Raw genomic sequence first — 18,764 nt, 5'->3', positions numbered from 1 at the left:
GGCTGCGGTGGACCTTTCCGTATATTAGCCTTCCAAGATGTATGGCATCGGAATTAGCGATGCTGGGCTCTTTGTCATCGACCATTTCCCAATCCTGGTGGTGGCTGGCTGAATGATAGTCCCTTCGGCAGACTCCACGATAAGTATGCACTACGGTATTGGGCACATACGTAGCACCACGCCAATGCCTAGATGTCTAGGCGAGCCTTTTTTGTGAAGTCGTATATATGCAACTGCTCATTTGCTAGGTTTGCTTACAGTGTTGTGATTGACTGGGATTAGAACAGGAATGAGGGGTAGTAACAAGGCTGTATGCATAGCATACGATGATCTGGTAACTTCTCCTTCTCGTCCTTCTCCCTTAGCCATTGAATTACCAACATTCAAAAGAAGAAAAAAACTCGTTATGGACGCCTTACGCTCCCAGGAAACCGCGCATACCATGAGGGAAGAGCCACCGTCTGCGGACTCGCAAGCGAAACCGCCCATGAAGATATTCGTATTATGCGATGGCACTGGACAGAATTCCGTTAATAACCGGGAGCCTACGGAGAACACTAATGTTCAACGGTTCAGGGACTGTGTACCCTCGTCAAGATACGTTCAACACATATATCATCCAGGTGCGGGAACTCGTGCACCTGAGGGGTCCAGCATTGTGAACCCTGCCAAAGCAGCAGACATGTTCTATCGGATGACTGGCCAAGGTGAGTGAGTTCAGGTTGTTATTACAAGGCTACAAAGCCTGCTCCTTTGTATGGCAAGTAACATGAAACCGCAGATATCCGCGATATTATCCACTCGCTGTACTACGCGCTCTGCAAAATATTTGAGAAAAATCAAGATGCAGAGATCCACTTGATTGGATTCTCGAGAGGCGCCTTCACGGTGCGCTGTCTCGCCTGTCTAATCGAGGACATAGGCTTGATAAGATCGTTCTACCTAGAGAAGATTTATGACGATGTCTACGAGTTCTGGGAATCAGGAAACAAAACCAGCATGCAGAATTGGATCGATGATGGTAGAGAATACTCGGCCATTCATCCTGTCAAGATTGTCAGTTGCGGAGTTTGGGATACAGTGTCCGCGCTTCGACTTCCCTCGACCCTCTCCTTTGTGAACGACAGGGTGCCAAGTAACTTGGATTTTGCGTTCCAGGCACTAGCACTGCACGAGCAAAGACAAAGATACGAACCGGTACTTTGGAATCAAGAACAGGACAGGTACACATGTATTCGCCAGTGCTGGTTTGCTGGGGATCACTCTGACATTGGGGGCGGCTGGCCTGATGGTGGTCTTGCAAACCTGACGTTGATCTGGATGTTGGCTCGGTATCAAGAACGTTTCCCTGGTATCTTCATCGATTGCGAGGCGTTATACAGGCTTTGCTGTCCACCTGGTATTGATTGGCCCTGTCTGAGTCATACGCTAAGCCAAGGTATGTGCCATGAAGCCGTGCGCAAGACAGGTGATAAAGTGTTGACACTCATCTATAGGCAATGTAAACCGCTCTAGGGTCGGGGGCAAATTCTCTGATGCCAGAATTCAAGCTCGAGAAACGATATTGAGACATGATGCTGAACAATACGATGCACTCCATCAGTCTCACAGACTCACAGTACATTTCACGGTTCGCCTCTTTTTGGCTGAGAATCGGCAAGGGTAAAGTAGTCGTCACGAGCAGCTTTTAAGATATCTTGCTAACTTCATACTAGTATGTATCCCTCATGATACGCTTTAGCCGCGCATTAATTAAGGCTGTCCTAAGATATCTTACTGTTTATGCTAACAACTTAATAGAAGTTACGGAAACTACCTGCCCACTCATGGCTAGCCCTACCAAACTGATACCTCGTCACAATGATGGACAGCTTTCGATGGCCTGGGAACTGGAGAAGACGAAGAAGAAAGAGGAGAGTTGTCCGGATACCCTAACCATTATGGAGGATCAAACGACCGAATGGGAGAATGACACAATCAACAAATGGACTAAGAAAGCACTAAGGCTCGTTCGGAAAGGAGTCAACAACAAATTCCTGGAGGGTGTCATGTTGCATAAAATGACTGTCGACCACCTCGTTCGTGGACACGAAGATTCCCCCGATAACCCTAGCCTCACTGCCCGGCAATACATGCGGAAGAATAAGGGTCTCACTATTGACGAAGCATGTGCGAAAATCATCAGCCAGGCGTGGTACTACAGCCTAGAAAGCTTCCTTCGGGAGAAACCACACCAAGGAACTTGCGAAACAGAAAAGAAAGTTCTCTACTATGGGAAGCCGGCTACCGAAGAAGGATCGGCTGACCAGCATTTGGCCCGCGTGGATCCCCGTAAAAGGAGCTTGTCGGTAGGAGCAAGCCGATATGAAAGGGTAACTGAATTCGAAGAACATAGGTCACAGCGAAAGCAATCCTCAAAAGTGCGTTCGTACAGCGGTGTACGGGTCAACACAAGACCAGGTGTTATAAGCTTAAAGTAGGCGGCTTTCACGGGGCCGGAAGGCACACCCTAGAGCCTACCTTGACGTCAGGCTAAGCTTTTGTTTTGATGTAGTCTGCAAACCTGTTTATACTTTTCCTTGTATAAGGTGATTGTAAGGATCAGTGCGTCGATCAGTACACATCCCCAAATATAACGATTTCTCCATGTATCCACCAGCCATCACGCACAATTTCAACATGATTTGCAAACATCATTCTCATATTACAACTCCCCAACTACCTTTATGCTACCCAAAACGCCCAAACAGCGCCGTTCTCCATGCCCAAAACACCAATGTATGCGAACAATATGCAAATACGCTCAACAGTAGATTGTCACACACAACAGCAGCAGTAGTAGCAGCAAAGAGACACAGTCAAAGTCGCCGCGATCAAGCCTTCAACCTCCTCTCCTCACACCTAACACAAACCGGATCTTGACTCTCACCGCGAAGGAAATACCTCCCATCTTCAAACGGACCAGAGCAGCACTATTTCCCACGTTAGCAAACTGAGCCAAAAGACGGAAAGACGGGGGATAAACTTACCACGCAAACAAAGCACCCCACATGCCACTCCGCCCCCAGTGCCTTAACAACCGTATCGGTAACCGGTTTCCTACACCCCTTACACTTCGTACTATACCGATGCGTATGACAATTAACACACCAAGCATACCCATCCTTCTCTACAAACGGCGTGTTGCTATCAAACGGATCACCACACTGAGCACAGAAAAAGTGACCAGCATGCCACTCAGCACCACAAGCCACAATAACCTCGCCTTCAATAGGTGTCTTGCAGCTCTTGCAGCGGGGCGAAAACAGCTCGTGGAAATCGAGGTGGCAGTAGAAGCGGGGCGTTTCGTCTGTGCCGTCGTCGTGCTCGAGGCGCGCCATGGAGTCTGCGGTGGGGTGCGAGGGCAGGTACGGGATGTCGGCGCCGGAGAGGCGGGCGCGGATGCGCGAGACGCGTTCGGCGTGTTTGTTGGAGGGTTCTGGGTAGAAGGCTACGCATTCGAGGTGCTCGCCGCATTGGTAGCAGGCGAAGCATTCCGGGTGGAAGCGCGCGCCAGAGGCGGAGACGATGCGGCCGGCGATGGGGAGGGCGCATTGGGCGCAGAGGGCGCCGGTGCGGACGGTGGTTGGGGTCCAGTGGGTGCGAGGGGTGGCTGTGCCGTTGTAGCTGTGGGATTTGTTCTGGGCGTTTGGTACGGGTAGCGGTCGTGTTGACGCGGCTGGGCCGAAGCCTTTGGGTGTGTTGACGTTGATCGAAGGCACTGAAGGGCTGACGTTGATCGAAGGTACATTGCTGTTGCGTCCCCGAGTCGGAGCTGTGGTCTCATTGACGGATATAGTCGGAATGTCAGGAGTCACGTTGATAGATGGTGTAGTCGCTCCCCTTCTCAGCGCGGGCGTCTCGCTCACAGAGATGCTGGGTATTGGTGGAGCGTTGCCTCTTGACCCACGGTTTGGCGCTGGTGATTCGCTAACAGATATCGAAGGAACTTCCGGTGTTACAGAGATTGAAGGTGTTGTAGAGCCTCGTCTCAGTGCTGGAGTCTCGCTGACTGATATGCTGGGAATAGGCGGCGTAGCACTCGTTGGCGGAACGTAGGGGCCACGGTTGAACATATTCTTCCTGGCCGAAATCGACGGGGTCTCGGACACGGAAATAGAAGGAACTGGCGGCGCTGGTGTCGTCCTCGAACGCGCAGGCGCTGAGTCAGATACATTGATACTAGGCAGAGGAGCAGCAGAAGGACGAGTTGGGATATTGGCTTTCCTTAGCGAGCTGGTGAGCGGCAGAGGTCTCGTTTGGGCTGGAGGGTCCTCGTAGATGTTGATGGTAGGTTTGTTTTTCAGATTGAACCGTCCGGGTGCGGGCACAGAACCAGATGAGCTGTTAGCCTCTGGAGCCACAGGCGGTCTTGGAGTTGTGCTTCGTTCTGGTACGTCCGGTGCGAGGCTGGTTTTAGGCTCGGAAGGAGCGTTGATCTCTGGAACTTGCGGTCTTGGGGTGATGTTCCGTTTGGGCACTTCTGGTGCGAGACTGATAGTAGGTACGACAGGCTCAGTTGCGGCGTGCTCCAGTGGCGGTGGGCCAGACTTGGTTGTATTTAAAGGTTTTGGTGTCAGATCAGGTGCGGCCGAGATCTCTTCCTTCATCTCGATCACATTCCAGTTTTTCTGGAAAGAAACGATCGGTCGCCCTGGGGCATCTGAGACCGCGGTAGGAGTAGGTAGCTTTGCACTACGGTCCTTCAGACGAAAGCCTGTGGCAGCACGTAGCTCGTCGCTCCTGATCTCCTTGCCATCCTTCATCTTCACCTCCGGAACATTCTCCACGTCCGCCTTGACATCTTCTGCTGGCTTCGATTCTGCCGAGTTCAGGGTATACGCTGCGTTTCTCGATTGGGTCGGTGGGTTTTTCTGTATCTCGTAGCGGTCGAAGCGTTTCGTCGCAATGGCAGGATCCGTGCTGGACCTCACCAGTGGGTTCCCCTTGATCGATTGGAAACGCATAAAGGGATTGCGCCGTATGCCTAGTGGTAGTTTCTCGGTCTTGGGTGGTTCGGCGGCGGGGGTGGGTTTAGGAGCAGGCGGTGCTTCCTCTTCGGGTTCTTCGTATATCTGGTCGTTCGGGTTGGAGAAAAGACTCCCGCTGATGGTTCGACGGGGTCCGCTGCTTCTTCGTCGTTGTCTGAAGTCTGGGAGGTCTGAGATGGCTTTGGCTAATGCTGGTGACTCGCCGTTCTTACCCTTGATAATATCAAAGCTGCTCTTGGTAGGCGACGCGGTTCCAGCAGCTGATGTATCGGCATCGCCTGCACGGCCGTTGCTCTGCAAGCTGCTACTCCGGCTCCCTGACGCGGCACTGCCCATCGAATGTCGCTTCCGCAGTTTAGAATTGGCCCGTTGCAGATCCTGATCCTTCGGCTCGACGCTCCGACTCCTCTGCGCGCTGTTCTTCCTGGCCAGACCCGGGTATGCATACGGTTTGGTCGGACTCGCCGCGGCGGCATGGGGATTGCAATGCTTCCAGACCAATTCGACGGCTTCGTCTCGTGCAGCCTCGAATATCTTGCCCTCCTCCTTTGCAAGTTCCAAGTCCTCCATGGCCACGCGTATAGCCCGTGCCTCGTCCTGCTCTGCCTGGCGCTGTTCCCTCTCGCGGTATTGCACGCTGGGTGTGCGCGATCCTGACGAAGACCGTGATGTCTCCCGCCCGCGTGGTGGCTGCACTAGTGGCCTTCCAACACTGGCTACGACTCCATCTAGGCTCGCTTTGGAGGTTGTTCGGGTATGCGACTTCGGTTCGTGCGAGGAAGCGGGACGTGCATCGGCGTCGACGACAGGGTCTGTGAAAGTACGCTGTAGGGAGGAGATGGCAGTCGAGTCGGACATTCGGTTGCTGGATCTATTCGACCATGTGTTGAAGTGTGCAGGAGCAGGTCGAGCTCCGGTGGGACGAGCGGGGCGGTTTGTGCGAAGGTCTTGAAGATAGCTCTCTATGCCAATCGTCAGTATGGCAGGTGCGAAGGCGTCGCTATAGTTCTTACTCATTTGGGACGGCGAATAGTAGGCTCCAGGCCCTGGTGACGCAGCACCTTCCCTCTCCTTCGACGTGAACATTGCGAATATACGTCGGCCGTGGTGTTTACTGCTCTGTTTGCTGTGCGATTGTCGGTGCACCAGTCGTGAGTGCCAGCTTTTCTGCCCAGAGAAACAGGGATAGAGAACGATATGTGAAGAAGTGAAGATTAATTGTACGACCCGACGCAGCGAAAAAGCGGTGGTGATGTGGTTGCGATGCTGCACGTAGCTTCTCGATCCGGTTGCCCAGCAACTGCAGGTGTGACGCAGACCGCCCCCATCCCTGCAAGCCTCATTATCCCCGGATCTTCAGGGTCCTTTCATCGAGAGCATGGCTAAGTATCGATTGCAATCGATATGATGTGTTAGCTTCAAAAACAACGAGTTCGCCTCGATAATGACATCTGTCAACGCGTTCGCAATTTCGATCCGAGGTGGTTCCGTCGATGTACATGTCTAGCCGCGTGCACGGATCCGGGGGAATGTCACAAGGACCCAGGATGATACCTGGGTATGCCAGTTCCAGTCTTGTTTTTACATGATAGTATACAACGTTCGTTCTATCCGCCCTCTATAATGCGTAGGTAGCACTACGTCATCTAAAACCGTCGGCAAGCGATTACCAGAAAGCACGCGAAGCCAATGTGCGCGTGACCTAAAAGTCAAGCCCACCCATGCTATCAGCCCTAACACCAAATCCAATCCAAGCGAAAGTGGGTATCCTGCTATTTCAATGTACACATCCCCAAACAACGAATCCCATCATACTCCAGCAGCATTCGGTTGATTCTCATGCCCAGGGCCAACTGAATCCCATCCCATCGTGACGCTTTCCAACATCGAATCCCAGGACGCGTCTGCCATGGGCGTCAGGCCTGTCCCCGCGTTCAACGCTGCGTATTCCCATTCGTTACCCATTACGAAGCCATCAGTATAAGCTTCGTTGCCCATGTTTCTAGGTAGATTGAAGCCATTTGTAGGAAATGTTCCTCCATTAGCTGCGAGGTCTGGGAAGACGCTGCCAGAGCCTGGCCCCGTCATCTTTGGAGATGCCCGGTATGGCATGTTGTGTTCGATTGGTTGGCCTGGTGAGTAAGAAGAATGTGACGTCGAGCCTCCTCTTGACTGTGAGCTTATTGTGGCGGGGCTGGGCTGATCGACACCCCTATCGCCTCCGGAGAGGTCCATCTCGTTGTCCTGGAAAGTAAAGCCGCCGGCGGGCGCGAAGGCTTGAGCTGCAGTACTCCCGAAGCCTCTGTTTGAATCAAATTGAGATGGTAAGAAGGTCGCATTGTGCGCGTTCATGTCGATACTGTCGATATTGTGCAGTTGGAATGGCGGAGCAGGGGCGCTGCTCGAGTATTGCGTATTGGAAGTCGATGCCGATGTGGTTGGAATGCCGTTCCCGAACGTACTGGGGGGTGCGGCAGGTTGATTCGGTTCGCGTATATTGATTAACGGACTGCAGGCGATTTGCGGATCAGAATGGATCGAAATGATGGTAGGCTATGGGTCAGGAATTAGTAACTTACTTGGGATAACTCTGACTTAATCGACTCCCAATCGTATCACTGAGTCCCTGGAGAACCTCTGGGGTTTGACTCACTTTGCGCGTGGGCTGTGTGTATGGCTGATGACGCATGCCCTGCAGACCTGCACCCTCTAGATCAAGATCTAATTGCACCAAGAACGACTCTGTGAGTGGGTTCTTCCGTCGAAGAGCTTCCATCGCCTGTAAGAGGAATTGTAACGAGGATTTCATCTGTTGGTCTTTCGGCCGCGTCTTCAGGTATTGGACGAATACCCTTGCTGCTACGTAAACACAGAAAGATATAAAAGGATTCATCTGCCCAAATCAGTAAACGCCAATCGTCGGCCGTTACCAAAAGACTTACTGAACCGAGGTCCATATGACTGATCATCCGCATGATGGAAGCAATCTCGGCTGCTGCTGTTACGCAACGAATCTTGCTTTCATTGCTGACGCTTGCTGGTAGCCGGAATTTGTCTGCTTTGAAGATGGCTGCTTGGTGAAGACATATTGCCGACGTATGTATGCACATGTTCGTGAACACTACGTTGGGTTCGGCTATACCGGATGGCAGGCGGATGCTATCCGGCAGGCTCAGCGAGGTCTGCAGAAGTATACGCTCGATGCTTCGATGTCGATTCCAGAATCCGCCATTGATATCGTTCTCGTTGTCATCTGACAGTGGTCGATGTAAATGAAGCAGATTACGGCCAAACATTGCAGCTGTAAGGACGATACCGCCAAGTGGTTGAAGGTTTTGCACGCCATTAGGATTGAGTAATTGGTCCAGTGATCCAGTATCCATGGGCTTACTCTTGTCGAACGCTTCTTCGCTTGCTGGCAGGTTTGTCATGATCTAAGAAAACAGTCAGGCTTTGCAGTAGTATGAGCACGAGAGGTGTGTCCTTACGTCTTTCTCATCGTAGGTCATGGGCCAGCCAGTTCCAATACTCGCGTATCGATCAATGCAAAAGGTTAGCCAAAAGGTTCTCCGCCGTTCCTCACGCTCGGTCCAATCCTTGGGTGGAGCCAGGCATTGCTTTACATCTAGTCCAACTCCGTCCAGGCGATGCAGCTGCATCATCTGGGCTAGTCTTGAACCTCTCCCGGATGACATCCAGGCTCTTGGGAAGTACATCTGTCTGAACTCGTACGTAGCCATCAAAACCCATGTCTGGCAATGCGCAAGGGTGATGGTCGACTCTCCGTGGCCTCTCATCTCATCCATCTGCGCATATTTCCTAGCACGTTGGTAGAAATGTTCTTGTAACGCCTCATACTTGTCTGTGATGGAAGCGGCTAGGGTCCACATGATGTATCGCAGACAAACCGGCGGGCGCGCTTGAGGAGACAGGTTCAGTGCGGCCATAAACCGCGGTCTGTGTATGACGGGCAGTGTGAGATGGATCTTGGAGAAGTATATTTGATATCTGGAATAGCGTCAGCGCAGCCACCATGCTACGGGCCAGGTTCTGCTCGTACAAATCGTCCATGATTTCTTGGGGAGGTAAAGGTTCCTCGAGCCCAAGCCCAATCATCTCCCACGAGGTCTCCTGCCCCGCGTCGTTCCCTGGTATACCGATATTTTGGAATGGGCTTGCGCCATTAATCCCCGACCGACCGGCCGCTTGAGTATTGCCTGTTGTGTTGGGCACATCTCCAGAATTCGGCAGCGATTGATTTACAGTGTTCGCGACGTATGCGGAAGCGGCGTCCTGGCGCGGGGCGTCCTTGCTCGGGTCGGTCGTGTCTTGGGTCTTGAGGAGGGTCTCGACTTGCTCTGTATCCCATGAGTCAGTACCATCCACCAGCAGAAGTATGCGCAACTTACGCAGCCGTTGTTCGAGCAGCTTGACGTAGCCGCGCTTGGGTCCACTTTTCTTGCGTACTTCGTCGTATGCGCAATCGTGGTTCAGACGTTTACAGGTCGAACATGTTGGCCGGGTGCCGTCGCATCGCAACTTCCGCTTCCTACACAGAACACAGGCAATTCTCTTGACCTTGCTTGATCCATCCTGTTGCGTTTCCTGACCGTTGGTAGCATTCGGGTCTTGCGCTTGTTGGGACAGGTCGTTGAAGAACGACTCGTCTGGCGATTCGGATCCGTTGGAAGCCATGTTGGCGAATCTTGCTGGTCTTTGGCAGTCCAGGAGGAGTCTTGGATCCACGTTGGCTCAGACGAACCGCCCCCGCGTAAGCACGGCTCAAACGGATGAGGGTCCTCTGTCAAGCCACGATTTCCGTTTGATTGCGAGATCTTAATCGAAGCTACGTCGGCAGTTTAACGGTCGCTCTAAGCGTCGGTGTCGGTGAAGACCTCGGAGTCTCGAATGCGCGCGGGTAGGCACCAGCGGTTGATCAGCACTAAGAGCGCGTTATGCCTCTAAGGTGGGTGTAAGAGTAGGATGTCAGAAGTGCATGTGCTATTGGGTGTAGAACAGGCCATGGCTGAGCTACGCTCATGTACCTGGTCTCACCTGCAAGGCCGTCCGCGCAATGCGTGTTGCCTTAAGCGTGAGGTGATGTGCAACGTCGAGCATATGGACTAATTATGGCGGATCTCCCGAGTCTTGGGATTGCCAGCAAGGACCCCCTACCGTAAGTTCGTAGCTACATAGACGATTACTGATACAGAGAGTTTGATCTCTAGGTCCTGATAGCTACGCTGGAGCCCATGGTGTTTCTTTGCGTGCCCTGTTGCGCATGTGGTTGTTTCGTGGCTGCAAGGTGCTGTATGCAGCTTCGCCAGAGCGGCATGGTGGGGCAGTAGTCCAGCCCAAGATGGATCAAAATGCGACCGATCTACGCGCAGCGTCTTGTGTCATCAACCCAAACATGGAGACCAGGTGTCGGCCTGTCAACGGTCACACCAGTAGTAATCATGAATTCGTGTACTTAAAGGGTGCGCGCAGAGATAAGAATGGTCAAAGTTAAATAATGATGCCACCTACTGTTCATTACACGACTTGATGAGCTCGTGGCAGGAGATCTGGTTCTGCCCAGGCCACAAGCAGCCAAGTGATCTATGCATGCCCAGGAAGCCGTGGTCGTGAGATTGCAGAAGAGCCGCAACGTCCAAAGTTCCGACCCCCGAGCTTGGACTCTGCTGGCACACGTCAGGACCTCAGATGCGACCGAGAGAGTCCCCGAGCCTCGAGTATTTGATGAAGGCGAAATTCGAGCAGATGATGCCGAATTGCTTGAACAGGGGATGCACGTTTGGTTGTGCGATGCGCATGATGGGGTATCGGTAAAGCACTGGGGTAGCCAGACCAGCTGGAGTCTAGACAGCACAGCTAACATTATGCATTTGCTGCTGTTGTGCAAACATGTCGAAACGCAACTGGGTGAGTACTGATGTATATTGGTAGACGGCATGGCATGCGACTACAGTATATGGTACAGCTGCATCTTGAGCATATAGTACACCGGCGGCCACCCTACCTCGCCCTCCGCTTTCCTTGGTTGCGGGGTTTATCTTGGACGAGGAATGTGTGCTTGTTCCTCTTGTGCCTCGTTTTGTAACCTCCCTTTGCTGGAGTGCCCCACGGACTGACGGGGTGCACGTTACCCTTTGATTTACCACGACCACCACCGTGGGGATGATCGGCTGCGACATGTTAGAAGACTGCAACTGAAGTGAATGATTCGAGAACTGACCTGCGTTCATGGCGAGACCACGGACCTCTGGTCGCTTTCCGAGCCACCGTGAACGTCCGGCCTTTCCGAGTGATGTGAAGTGTGATTGCGGGTTGCTGGCAACGCCAATAGTGCAGCATGCGTCTGCGCTGACTTTGCGGATTTCACCGCTCATCAAGCGGATGATAACGTGCTTGATCTCTGAGTTGTTGCCCTTCTCCACCTCCTCCTTGTTCACGATGATGGCGTATGTACCGGCACTGCGACAGAAGACACCCCCACCTTTTGTCTTGGTACCAACGTTGTATACCTGCGAACCGAGGGGCACCATGTGGATAGGAAGGCAGTTTCCACGTGCGGCTGTCTTCGCGGCCAGCATACCGGGATCAATGCCACCACCCATGCTGTCAATCAGGTCCTTGGGAATACCTGTCCTGTAGCTCTCGACCTCATCGCCCGCCCTCATGCCATCTGCGGCGATGATGTACGACTTTTCTCCAGTAGCCACGCGGGTGATGAGGGCCAGATGCGAGCTCCGGTTGGGGTCGTACTCTATCCGCTCCACCACATGCTTGCCGGGCAGGTATCGCTTGTAGTCGACGATGCGTATCCTCCTCTTGTGGCCACCACCTCTGTGCCTGACCGTGACCCGTCCTGTGTTGTTCCTTCCTCCGAGATGCTGCCCCTTCCGTTCGATGGTGAGCTTCAGGTGCGGTCGTCCCTTCCACAGGTGGTCGTTGACGGGTCGCTTGAGATGGCGCAGACCAGGCGTGCGAGGCTTGTATGTGCGCAGAGGGATAAACTTCTCCTTGCGCGAGCCTTCCTGTTTCAGTACTCCGGCGTCGGCAGCCACGGTAGGCTGTATCGCTGGGGGAGGTTTAAGGTCGATGGCCTGGACCTGTGCGTAGGTGCGGGCAGACAGCAGCGCCCGGCCCAGTCGCGAGGGCTGGAAACGACATATCCGCGGCTGCAGCATATCTGGGAGTGCAGCTGGGGACGCTGGATGCTTCACGCTGGTGCAATGGACGCCGGCTGGATGGCGTGCAGCTGCTCGTCATGTCACGAATAATTCTCAAACCCGCCGCAATTGGCTAGGCCGGCCCGGGTGGGTCGGGCAGGCAGGGCGCGATGTCCTAGCAACAACGTGTGTCTGCTTCCCTCCCACCACAACACGCTCGTCTTCATCGCCATCTTTACGCTGCACTTGCCAGAACCCCCATCTCACAGCCCAGCTGCTCGCCCGCGACCCATCTTACTGCACGGGCAAAGTTTACGCGTTGGGGCCTGGTGTCATCTCTGGTAAGTCCACTGACGCGCCTGTGGGGCGTGCACTGTTGCCCTCTGCCAGCCTCGAATGCGATTTTGGCGCGTGGGACGTGGAAGCCAAGCTAGCCTGCCCTCGCTCAAAACACACAACATACCTCTCTTCCTACCCACAACACACCTTGGTGCACATCCTCTCTCGCCCTCCCCCATCCTCCACACTCCCTCTCACGATTGATTGCAGCTGGACCGTTACCCTGTCCACTCAATTACCACGCACCGAGCGCTCCAAGGGTTCGTCTCTCTCGCCCGTCACGTCACCGTCGCTGCCGCACCCCATCGGGCGTGTCAGTCCGGCCAGCTTTCGCGAGCATCAACCGTGGTCCTGTATGCAACATCGGTGCATGCATACCGCGGCTCTTGATGCTCCCGCGTTGGCAGCCTCTACGCGCGCTTTTTCAAGCTTCACCGAGCTCTGCTGACACCTCAAAACAGTGTATCAAAACAAGTCCTACAGCCGCCATTCCACTCTCCAGATATACTCAGCACCAGGATACCTCTCTAGCCTTGATCAGCATACATAATATTGCTTGCAATGCCTCCCGCTGTACGTCGTCGCCCTTTCACCTGCTCTCACGTCATCTGCTCTCGTCCCATCTCCCATCGGCGCGAAGCAACACGTCCATCACCATTCACTCTACTAACGCGTGTTACAGGCTCGATCTCTCAGGCAGCGCGCCGTCACCAACGAGAACGATGAGAACGCGGCTACGACACGCTTGACGCGTGCAAAGGCCGCCAACCTCGGCGCCAACGAGTCTGCTGCCGACGTGCCCAAGAAGACTCTCCAGGCGAAGAAGTCTACTGCTACTCTAGGCGCGAACGGTGCTGCCACGCGTAAGCGTGCTGCTCTCGGTGACGTCAGCAATGTCACCAAGACCGACGGCCTCGGTGCTGTCGCGAAGGATGGAAAGAAGGTCCTGGCCACCAAGGGCGCAGTCTCCAAAGCAGCACAGCCCACCGGCATCAAGAAGCCATCGCGGGCCAACTCGACGCGTTCCATGTTAGAACCCAAGGAGAAGAACCTCGCGTCATCCGAGGTGAAGAAGCGCGGTGCCAGCGGCAACGGTATCGCCGGCCAACCAGCCAAGAAGCGAATGCAAATTACCAAGACCGTCAAGGAAGAGGACCCCGAGGAGGAGCTCAAGGAGGAAGATGAAGAGGAGGCCGAGAACGTCGTCCCAGAGGAGAACGTCACCGAGGAGAAGGACACCAAGGCTGCCAACGGCACCAAGAAGGAGCTCGAGCCCATCACAGAGGTCTTCTACAAGGGCCCAGACCTAGACAAGGAGGACGTCGACGACCCATTGATGGTTTCCGAGTACGTTGTTGAGATCTTTGAGTACCTCAAGGAGCTAGAGATTGCGACCATGGCCAACCCGGACTATATGGAGTCCCAGACTGAGCTTGAGTGGAAGATGCGCGGTATTCTCGTCGACTGGTTACTCGAAGTTCACACTCGCTTCCGCCTCCTCCCGGAGACTCTCTTCCTTGCTGTCAACATCATCGACCGCTTCCTCTCAGCCAAGATCGTCCAGCTTGACCGTCTTCAGTTGGTTGGTGTCACCGCCATGTTCATCGCGTCCAAGTACGAGGAGGTCCTCTCTCCCCACGTCCAGAACTTCCGTCATGTCGCCGATGATGGTTTCACCGAGGAGGAGATCCTCAGTGCCGAGCGTTTCGTCCTCGCTGCCCTCAACTACGACCTCAGCTACCCCAACCCCATGAACTTCCTCCGCCGGATATCAAAGGCCGACAACTACGACATCCAGACCCGCACACTGGGCAAGTACCTCCTCGAGATCGGCTGCCTGGACCACCGCTTCCTCGCCCATCCCCCCAGCCAAGTTGCTGCCGCTGCCATGTACCTTGCCCGCCTCGTCCTCGAGCGTGGCCCTTGGGACGAGACCCTCACACACTACGCCGGCTACAGCGAGGAGGAGATCCAGCCTGTCCTGCAGCTGATGATCGACTACCTCTCCAGCCCTGTCATTCACGAGGCCTTCTTTAAGAAGTATGCTAGCAAGAAGTTCTTGAAGGGTAAGTCATCGCATACTCCACTCTGTCGTTCACAACTAACATTCACCAGCATCCATCGTTCTACGCAAGTGGGCAAAGGACTACGTCGCTGCCTACGGTAACGCGCTCCAAGAAGAGGAGGAGGAGGCCGCCATTGTCCCCTCCAAGACCAAGAGCCAGCGCTAAGACTGTTCTCCTTCTTTAGGCACTCCCGGTCTTTGGCTCAGGAGTCGCAAAGCTATTCATTACCGCCATGCTCACTGAGCAGCGGATGACGATGTTCGGTTCGACCGGGAGCAAAATTTACGATTGCATCCAAGCCAACCCCTTCATGTTTACATCTTGGCTAATACCATCTTCCGGTCGGCGTTAATACATGGGATGCAAGTTGGTTGCACAATTCTGTTATGGTTTCTCTTGTCTTGTTTTGGAACATGGAGTCGCAGGCGTTCATCCCCCATGCACGGAGGCGCAAATCAAGGGTGCTTGCCTTTTCACATCACTCTTAACTTCATTTCTCTGTAGCGGCTCTGGATACTCGCTCATAGCATTAGCGATCGATATACCATGAATGGTGTGATATGGGAGAGGCTATTCCTTGGCGGATCTGTATGTGGTGTCTGTGGGAAATATGGGTCATTGGGATAGCAAATGTGAGGCAGCTCTCAGAGTGTATGAATAGTCTGAAAACGCACTGTTTCGCGTCAAATGGAGACAGAAATTTCAATGAGCCTCGCTTTCGTCTGACGTGACGTGACTTTACTCTGACATTGTATGATGATGCCATAGATGCTGTTAGCCATCCTTCCCCAGCCATCTCATGCAAAGACCCACACCTAAACACGAAGAAGCGCATCGCGTCGCGCGTCCAAGACTCGTAAGATACACGGTACGTCACGACCGTGTTCAGACGCCACATTTTCCTTGGTTTTGCGCGTCTTGCTCAGCACTGACACCAACACGCCCGCGTTGCCGCTCCACGATCGCGATGCAGACGTGCCCAGCCCGGCCATGTCGCGTTCCCGCGATCAATGTGCCTCGGCAATTCACGTCGACATCGGCGCTAATCTGAATACGGAGCTCACCTGGATGCACTGCGACCACAGCTTTGCGCGTTGATTGCGTGGTGATCGATCATCAATACGGGGAAGACCCTGATTATCGTTTTTATCTTTCGTCGTCTTTTTTTGTTCGATTTTGAAGACGTTTGAGTGAGTGGACGTTGTGAATTGTGCTGCAACAACGACTTGCACCTGCGTTATCTGGACAGCGTTACCGGCCCCTTCACCTACCTACCGGGACAAGACGTGGATATATCAACATACGGCATCGTCAGCACCCGTTCATCAATTACCATCAACATCCATCAATTACTATTCACCGTTCCGACTACTACATCCCCACAAACCAGCACAACCAACGCTCCTAGCAACCAACCAACACTCCCACCAACGCAGCCATGCAAGAAACGGACCTCCACTACCCACCCCAAACCTGCCCCTTCTGCACCATCGCCGCCGCCTTCCCCTTCCCCTCATCATCACCCTCGTCTATTTCCCCGAGCAGTCCACCGCCCACTCCCTCTCTATGGAAGAGCAGCAGTACCCTAGAACAAGACTTGTTAAAAGAGAGTATACCAAAAGAAGAGGAGAGCGATCCCGAGAAAACGAGTCCGAGTAGTTTTGTGGTGCTGAGGAGTAGGGATGTCGTTGCTTTTCTGGATATCTTGCCGATGACGGGAGGCCATTTGCTTGTTACTACGCGTCAGCATAAGGTCAAGGTTGCGGATATGGAGGCTGTGGAGAGTAGGGAGATTGGTACGTTAGGAAACGAATCTTTTGGGTTGAAGAAGAGTGATATACTGACTATGTGACTAGGTTTCTGGTTACCGATACTAGCACGGACGGTGGCTAAAGTAACGGGCGTGACGGATTACAATATCGTGCAGAATAACGGTATGTTTCTTGCTTCTTTTCCATCTCCTCGTATTCTAATATGTACTTGCAGGAGCACGTGCAGCACAAGTAGTACCTCATGTACATTTCCACATCATCCCGCGTCCGGAGACGATGCCGGAGATCAAGAATAAGAGTTGGACTATGTTTGGACGGGGTCAGAGGGATGATTTGGATGATGAGGAGGGGGCTAAGATGGCGGGGGAGATGAGGAGGGTGTTGAGGGAGGAGGTAGAGAAGATGGGTGCTGCGAGTGCGAAGTTATGAGAAGTCATGAGAGGGGTTTGCCTTTGGTTGTTATTGCCATGAGCGCGTGGATGTATAAATATCGTTGAGCTCATTATTGCTGCTGTTGAAGCGCATAATTCATATTCAGTATCATCAACTTTGAGAAACTATCCAAAGAACGCTGGGTATCATCACTCTTTCCCTGTCCATCCATCACATTCATGAATTGAGGTACGCCGCGATTTGTTGAAGCTTGGGAGCTGTCTCACACGAGATGAATTGAGACAGCTCTCAAGCTTCAACAAATCGCGGTGTACCTCATTTCATCCATTACATTCATCCTGCGACTCCAAGAACGCCCATTCGAAAAATTTGCGCATTCTGGGTCCCATCCCATCATTCGTCAAGAAGGACGCTTACTGGCTCTTCTTGGCCTTGGTCTCCTCCGCAGGTACGAACCTCTTCCTAACAGCCTTGATCATCTGCGAGAACCAGAAGAAGTTGAGCATGCTCAACGCCGTATTGCCCACCAAGTATACACAGACCAGCCACATGGGCAGCTCGCCAGCGGTGCAGTTTCCAGGTCCATCGAGACCCATGCTGCTGTTGGAGGTTCCGTCGCACTTCTGGGCCTCAAGCAGAGAGCTCATGAGTTCGGGCTTGGGCATAGTGAGCGCCTTGTAGATGTCTGAGTAGATCATCACAGACTGGTATGAACCCCAGACGATGCGACAGCCGAAGAAGGTAACGAGGAGGGCGATGCCGTTGTAGAGCTGGAGCTTTGAGCCAGTCATTCCGAGCTTGTCGCAAAACCAGTGGATGTTGAGGAAAGGGGTGGAGAGTTCGTAGAGGACGAAGGAGAGGCCGTAGTAGTTTCCGAAGGGTTTCTATAAGACTGTCAGCATGTGTGATACTGTACGAGAGGAGAGAACGTACGAAACCAATGCAGGTCACGGCCAAAGCACCGATGGCATGGATCAAAGAGCTTACGCCAGCAATGTTGATGTATTGCGCGGACACTTGGAGATCCCATAGGAAGTACCCAGCTGCGAATCCCTGCACCATACCGCTAGCTGGCGTATATCCCCACAGTCTGCCCCTCCAGTCCATCTCGTGCCTCTGTTCATCCTTGAAGATGACCCACAGCGCAGCGGCGCATATGAACAGCGCTTGAATCATAGAGACCCAGTGGATGTCCCAGTTGAGTCGCGTGCGCTTGTTGAAGCTCTTGTATACATTCGGGCAGACGAGTCGCGAAACGGTGGGAGAAAGGACATGGAGGATGAGATGGTAGCCCAGGAAGCCGAGGAGGATCTCGTGGACGTGGTACGGAAGCGTCGTCAGGCTCAGCTTGTCGGCGAGCGACTTGCTAGACTGCACGAGCAGCGAGGGCGCAGGCAGCGGGTCCCGCATATTGGGTCTGAGTAGGATATCGACTAAAGACATGGTGTATCAGTTTCGCAGTGCGCAACGGTCGCAAGAGCAGGAACGGGGGAAAATACTGGATTCTTGCGGCTACATGTTCCGCCTATATATACTCGGCGGTGGGGCGCAGTGATCTTCGAGGGTTTCCTCTTGCGTACGGAGTGTCTCGTGTGTCCTACATTGCATGCCTCGGATGGGCGTTTTACCGTGATCACTGAGTCGGCACATGCGGGGCTAAGGCTGCTGCGATCGAAGCTTAAAGCTTACCCTGACGGCGCTAGGCGGGAATTCGCCGGCGTCCTGCATGCACCACTCCGCGACTCTATCGGTCCTGCCATCGTCATCCCTCTCCTCCTCTTCCACAAACCTCAGCTGGTCAGCACAACAAACCTCACTCGCCTCTGAGCTCCTATACATCTCGCACAGCGCTGTGTAGGTTCATCCGCGCCCTCCGAAAGAGCATGGCCGCATTAGAAGGCTTGCCCTTCAGAAAGACTAACGAACCATGGCGTCTCCAACAGCGACCTCCAAGGCTGCTGTCATCACTCCCAGCGCCCTGAGTTCTCT

General features: G+C 53.5%; 8 protein-coding genes across 8 annotated transcripts; 4 read left to right on the top strand and 4 right to left on the bottom strand.

Annotated features, from left to right (window-relative positions):
* Positions 1 to 682: 682 nt before the first annotated feature.
* Positions 683 to 1,515, top strand: J4E79_005019 (uncharacterized protein; the record flags this gene model as incomplete). Its single annotated transcript, XM_049353898.1, has 2 exons — positions 683 to 707; positions 782 to 1,515. The coding sequence occupies 2 exons, from the start codon at positions 683 to 685 to the stop codon at positions 1,513 to 1,515; spliced, it is 759 nt and encodes a 252-aa protein (XP_049211518.1).
* A 311-nt stretch (positions 1,516 to 1,826) lies between these two features.
* Positions 1,827 to 2,480, top strand: J4E79_005018 (uncharacterized protein; the record flags this gene model as incomplete). Its single annotated transcript, XM_049353897.1, has 1 exon — positions 1,827 to 2,480. One exon carries the CDS (start codon positions 1,827 to 1,829, stop codon positions 2,478 to 2,480), a length of 654 nt encoding a protein of 217 aa, XP_049211517.1.
* A 401-nt stretch (positions 2,481 to 2,881) lies between these two features.
* Positions 2,882 to 6,116, bottom strand: J4E79_005017 (uncharacterized protein; the record flags this gene model as incomplete). The annotated part of the gene is made up of 3 exons (XM_049353896.1): positions 2,882 to 2,972; positions 3,030 to 3,071; positions 3,160 to 6,116. 3 exons carry the CDS (start codon positions 6,114 to 6,116, stop codon positions 2,882 to 2,884), a joined length of 3,090 nt encoding a protein of 1,029 aa, XP_049211516.1.
* A 723-nt stretch (positions 6,117 to 6,839) lies between these two features.
* On the bottom strand, positions 6,840 to 9,725 carry J4E79_005016 (uncharacterized protein; the record flags this gene model as incomplete). Its single annotated transcript, XM_049353895.1, has 5 exons — positions 6,840 to 7,583; positions 7,684 to 7,860; positions 7,973 to 8,464; positions 8,519 to 9,016; positions 9,063 to 9,725. 5 exons carry the CDS (start codon positions 9,723 to 9,725, stop codon positions 6,840 to 6,842), a joined length of 2,574 nt encoding a protein of 857 aa, XP_049211515.1.
* Positions 9,726 to 11,048: 1,323 nt separating this feature from the next.
* J4E79_005015 (uncharacterized protein) lies at positions 11,049 to 12,223 on the bottom strand (the record flags this gene model as incomplete). The annotated part of the gene is made up of 2 exons (XM_049353894.1): positions 11,049 to 11,218; positions 11,269 to 12,223. 2 exons carry the CDS (start codon positions 12,221 to 12,223, stop codon positions 11,049 to 11,051), a joined length of 1,125 nt encoding a protein of 374 aa, XP_049211514.1.
* An 882-nt stretch (positions 12,224 to 13,105) lies between these two features.
* Positions 13,106 to 14,775, top strand: J4E79_005014 (uncharacterized protein; the record flags this gene model as incomplete). The annotated part of the gene is made up of 3 exons (XM_049353893.1): positions 13,106 to 13,117; positions 13,227 to 14,610; positions 14,660 to 14,775. 3 exons carry the CDS (start codon positions 13,106 to 13,108, stop codon positions 14,773 to 14,775), a joined length of 1,512 nt encoding a protein of 503 aa, XP_049211513.1.
* A 1,273-nt stretch (positions 14,776 to 16,048) lies between these two features.
* J4E79_005013 (uncharacterized protein) lies at positions 16,049 to 16,811 on the top strand (the record flags this gene model as incomplete). Its single annotated transcript, XM_049353892.1, has 3 exons — positions 16,049 to 16,406; positions 16,467 to 16,544; positions 16,597 to 16,811. The coding sequence occupies 3 exons, from the start codon at positions 16,049 to 16,051 to the stop codon at positions 16,809 to 16,811; spliced, it is 651 nt and encodes a 216-aa protein (XP_049211512.1).
* A 377-nt stretch (positions 16,812 to 17,188) lies between these two features.
* J4E79_005012 (uncharacterized protein) lies at positions 17,189 to 18,218 on the bottom strand (the record flags this gene model as incomplete). Its single annotated transcript, XM_049353891.1, has 2 exons — positions 17,189 to 17,659; positions 17,709 to 18,218. 2 exons carry the CDS (start codon positions 18,216 to 18,218, stop codon positions 17,189 to 17,191), a joined length of 981 nt encoding a protein of 326 aa, XP_049211511.1.
* Between the last annotated feature and the right edge of the window lie 546 nt (positions 18,219 to 18,764).

Source organism: Alternaria viburni (assembly GCF_023758015.1).
Source record: "Alternaria viburni strain BMP 2772 chromosome Unknown scaffold_9, whole genome shotgun sequence".
Taxonomy (NCBI): domain Eukaryota; kingdom Fungi; phylum Ascomycota; class Dothideomycetes; order Pleosporales; family Pleosporaceae; genus Alternaria; species Alternaria viburni.
The sequence above is the reverse complement of the archived record's forward strand: the minus strand, read 5'-3'. Positions and strand labels throughout refer to the sequence as shown.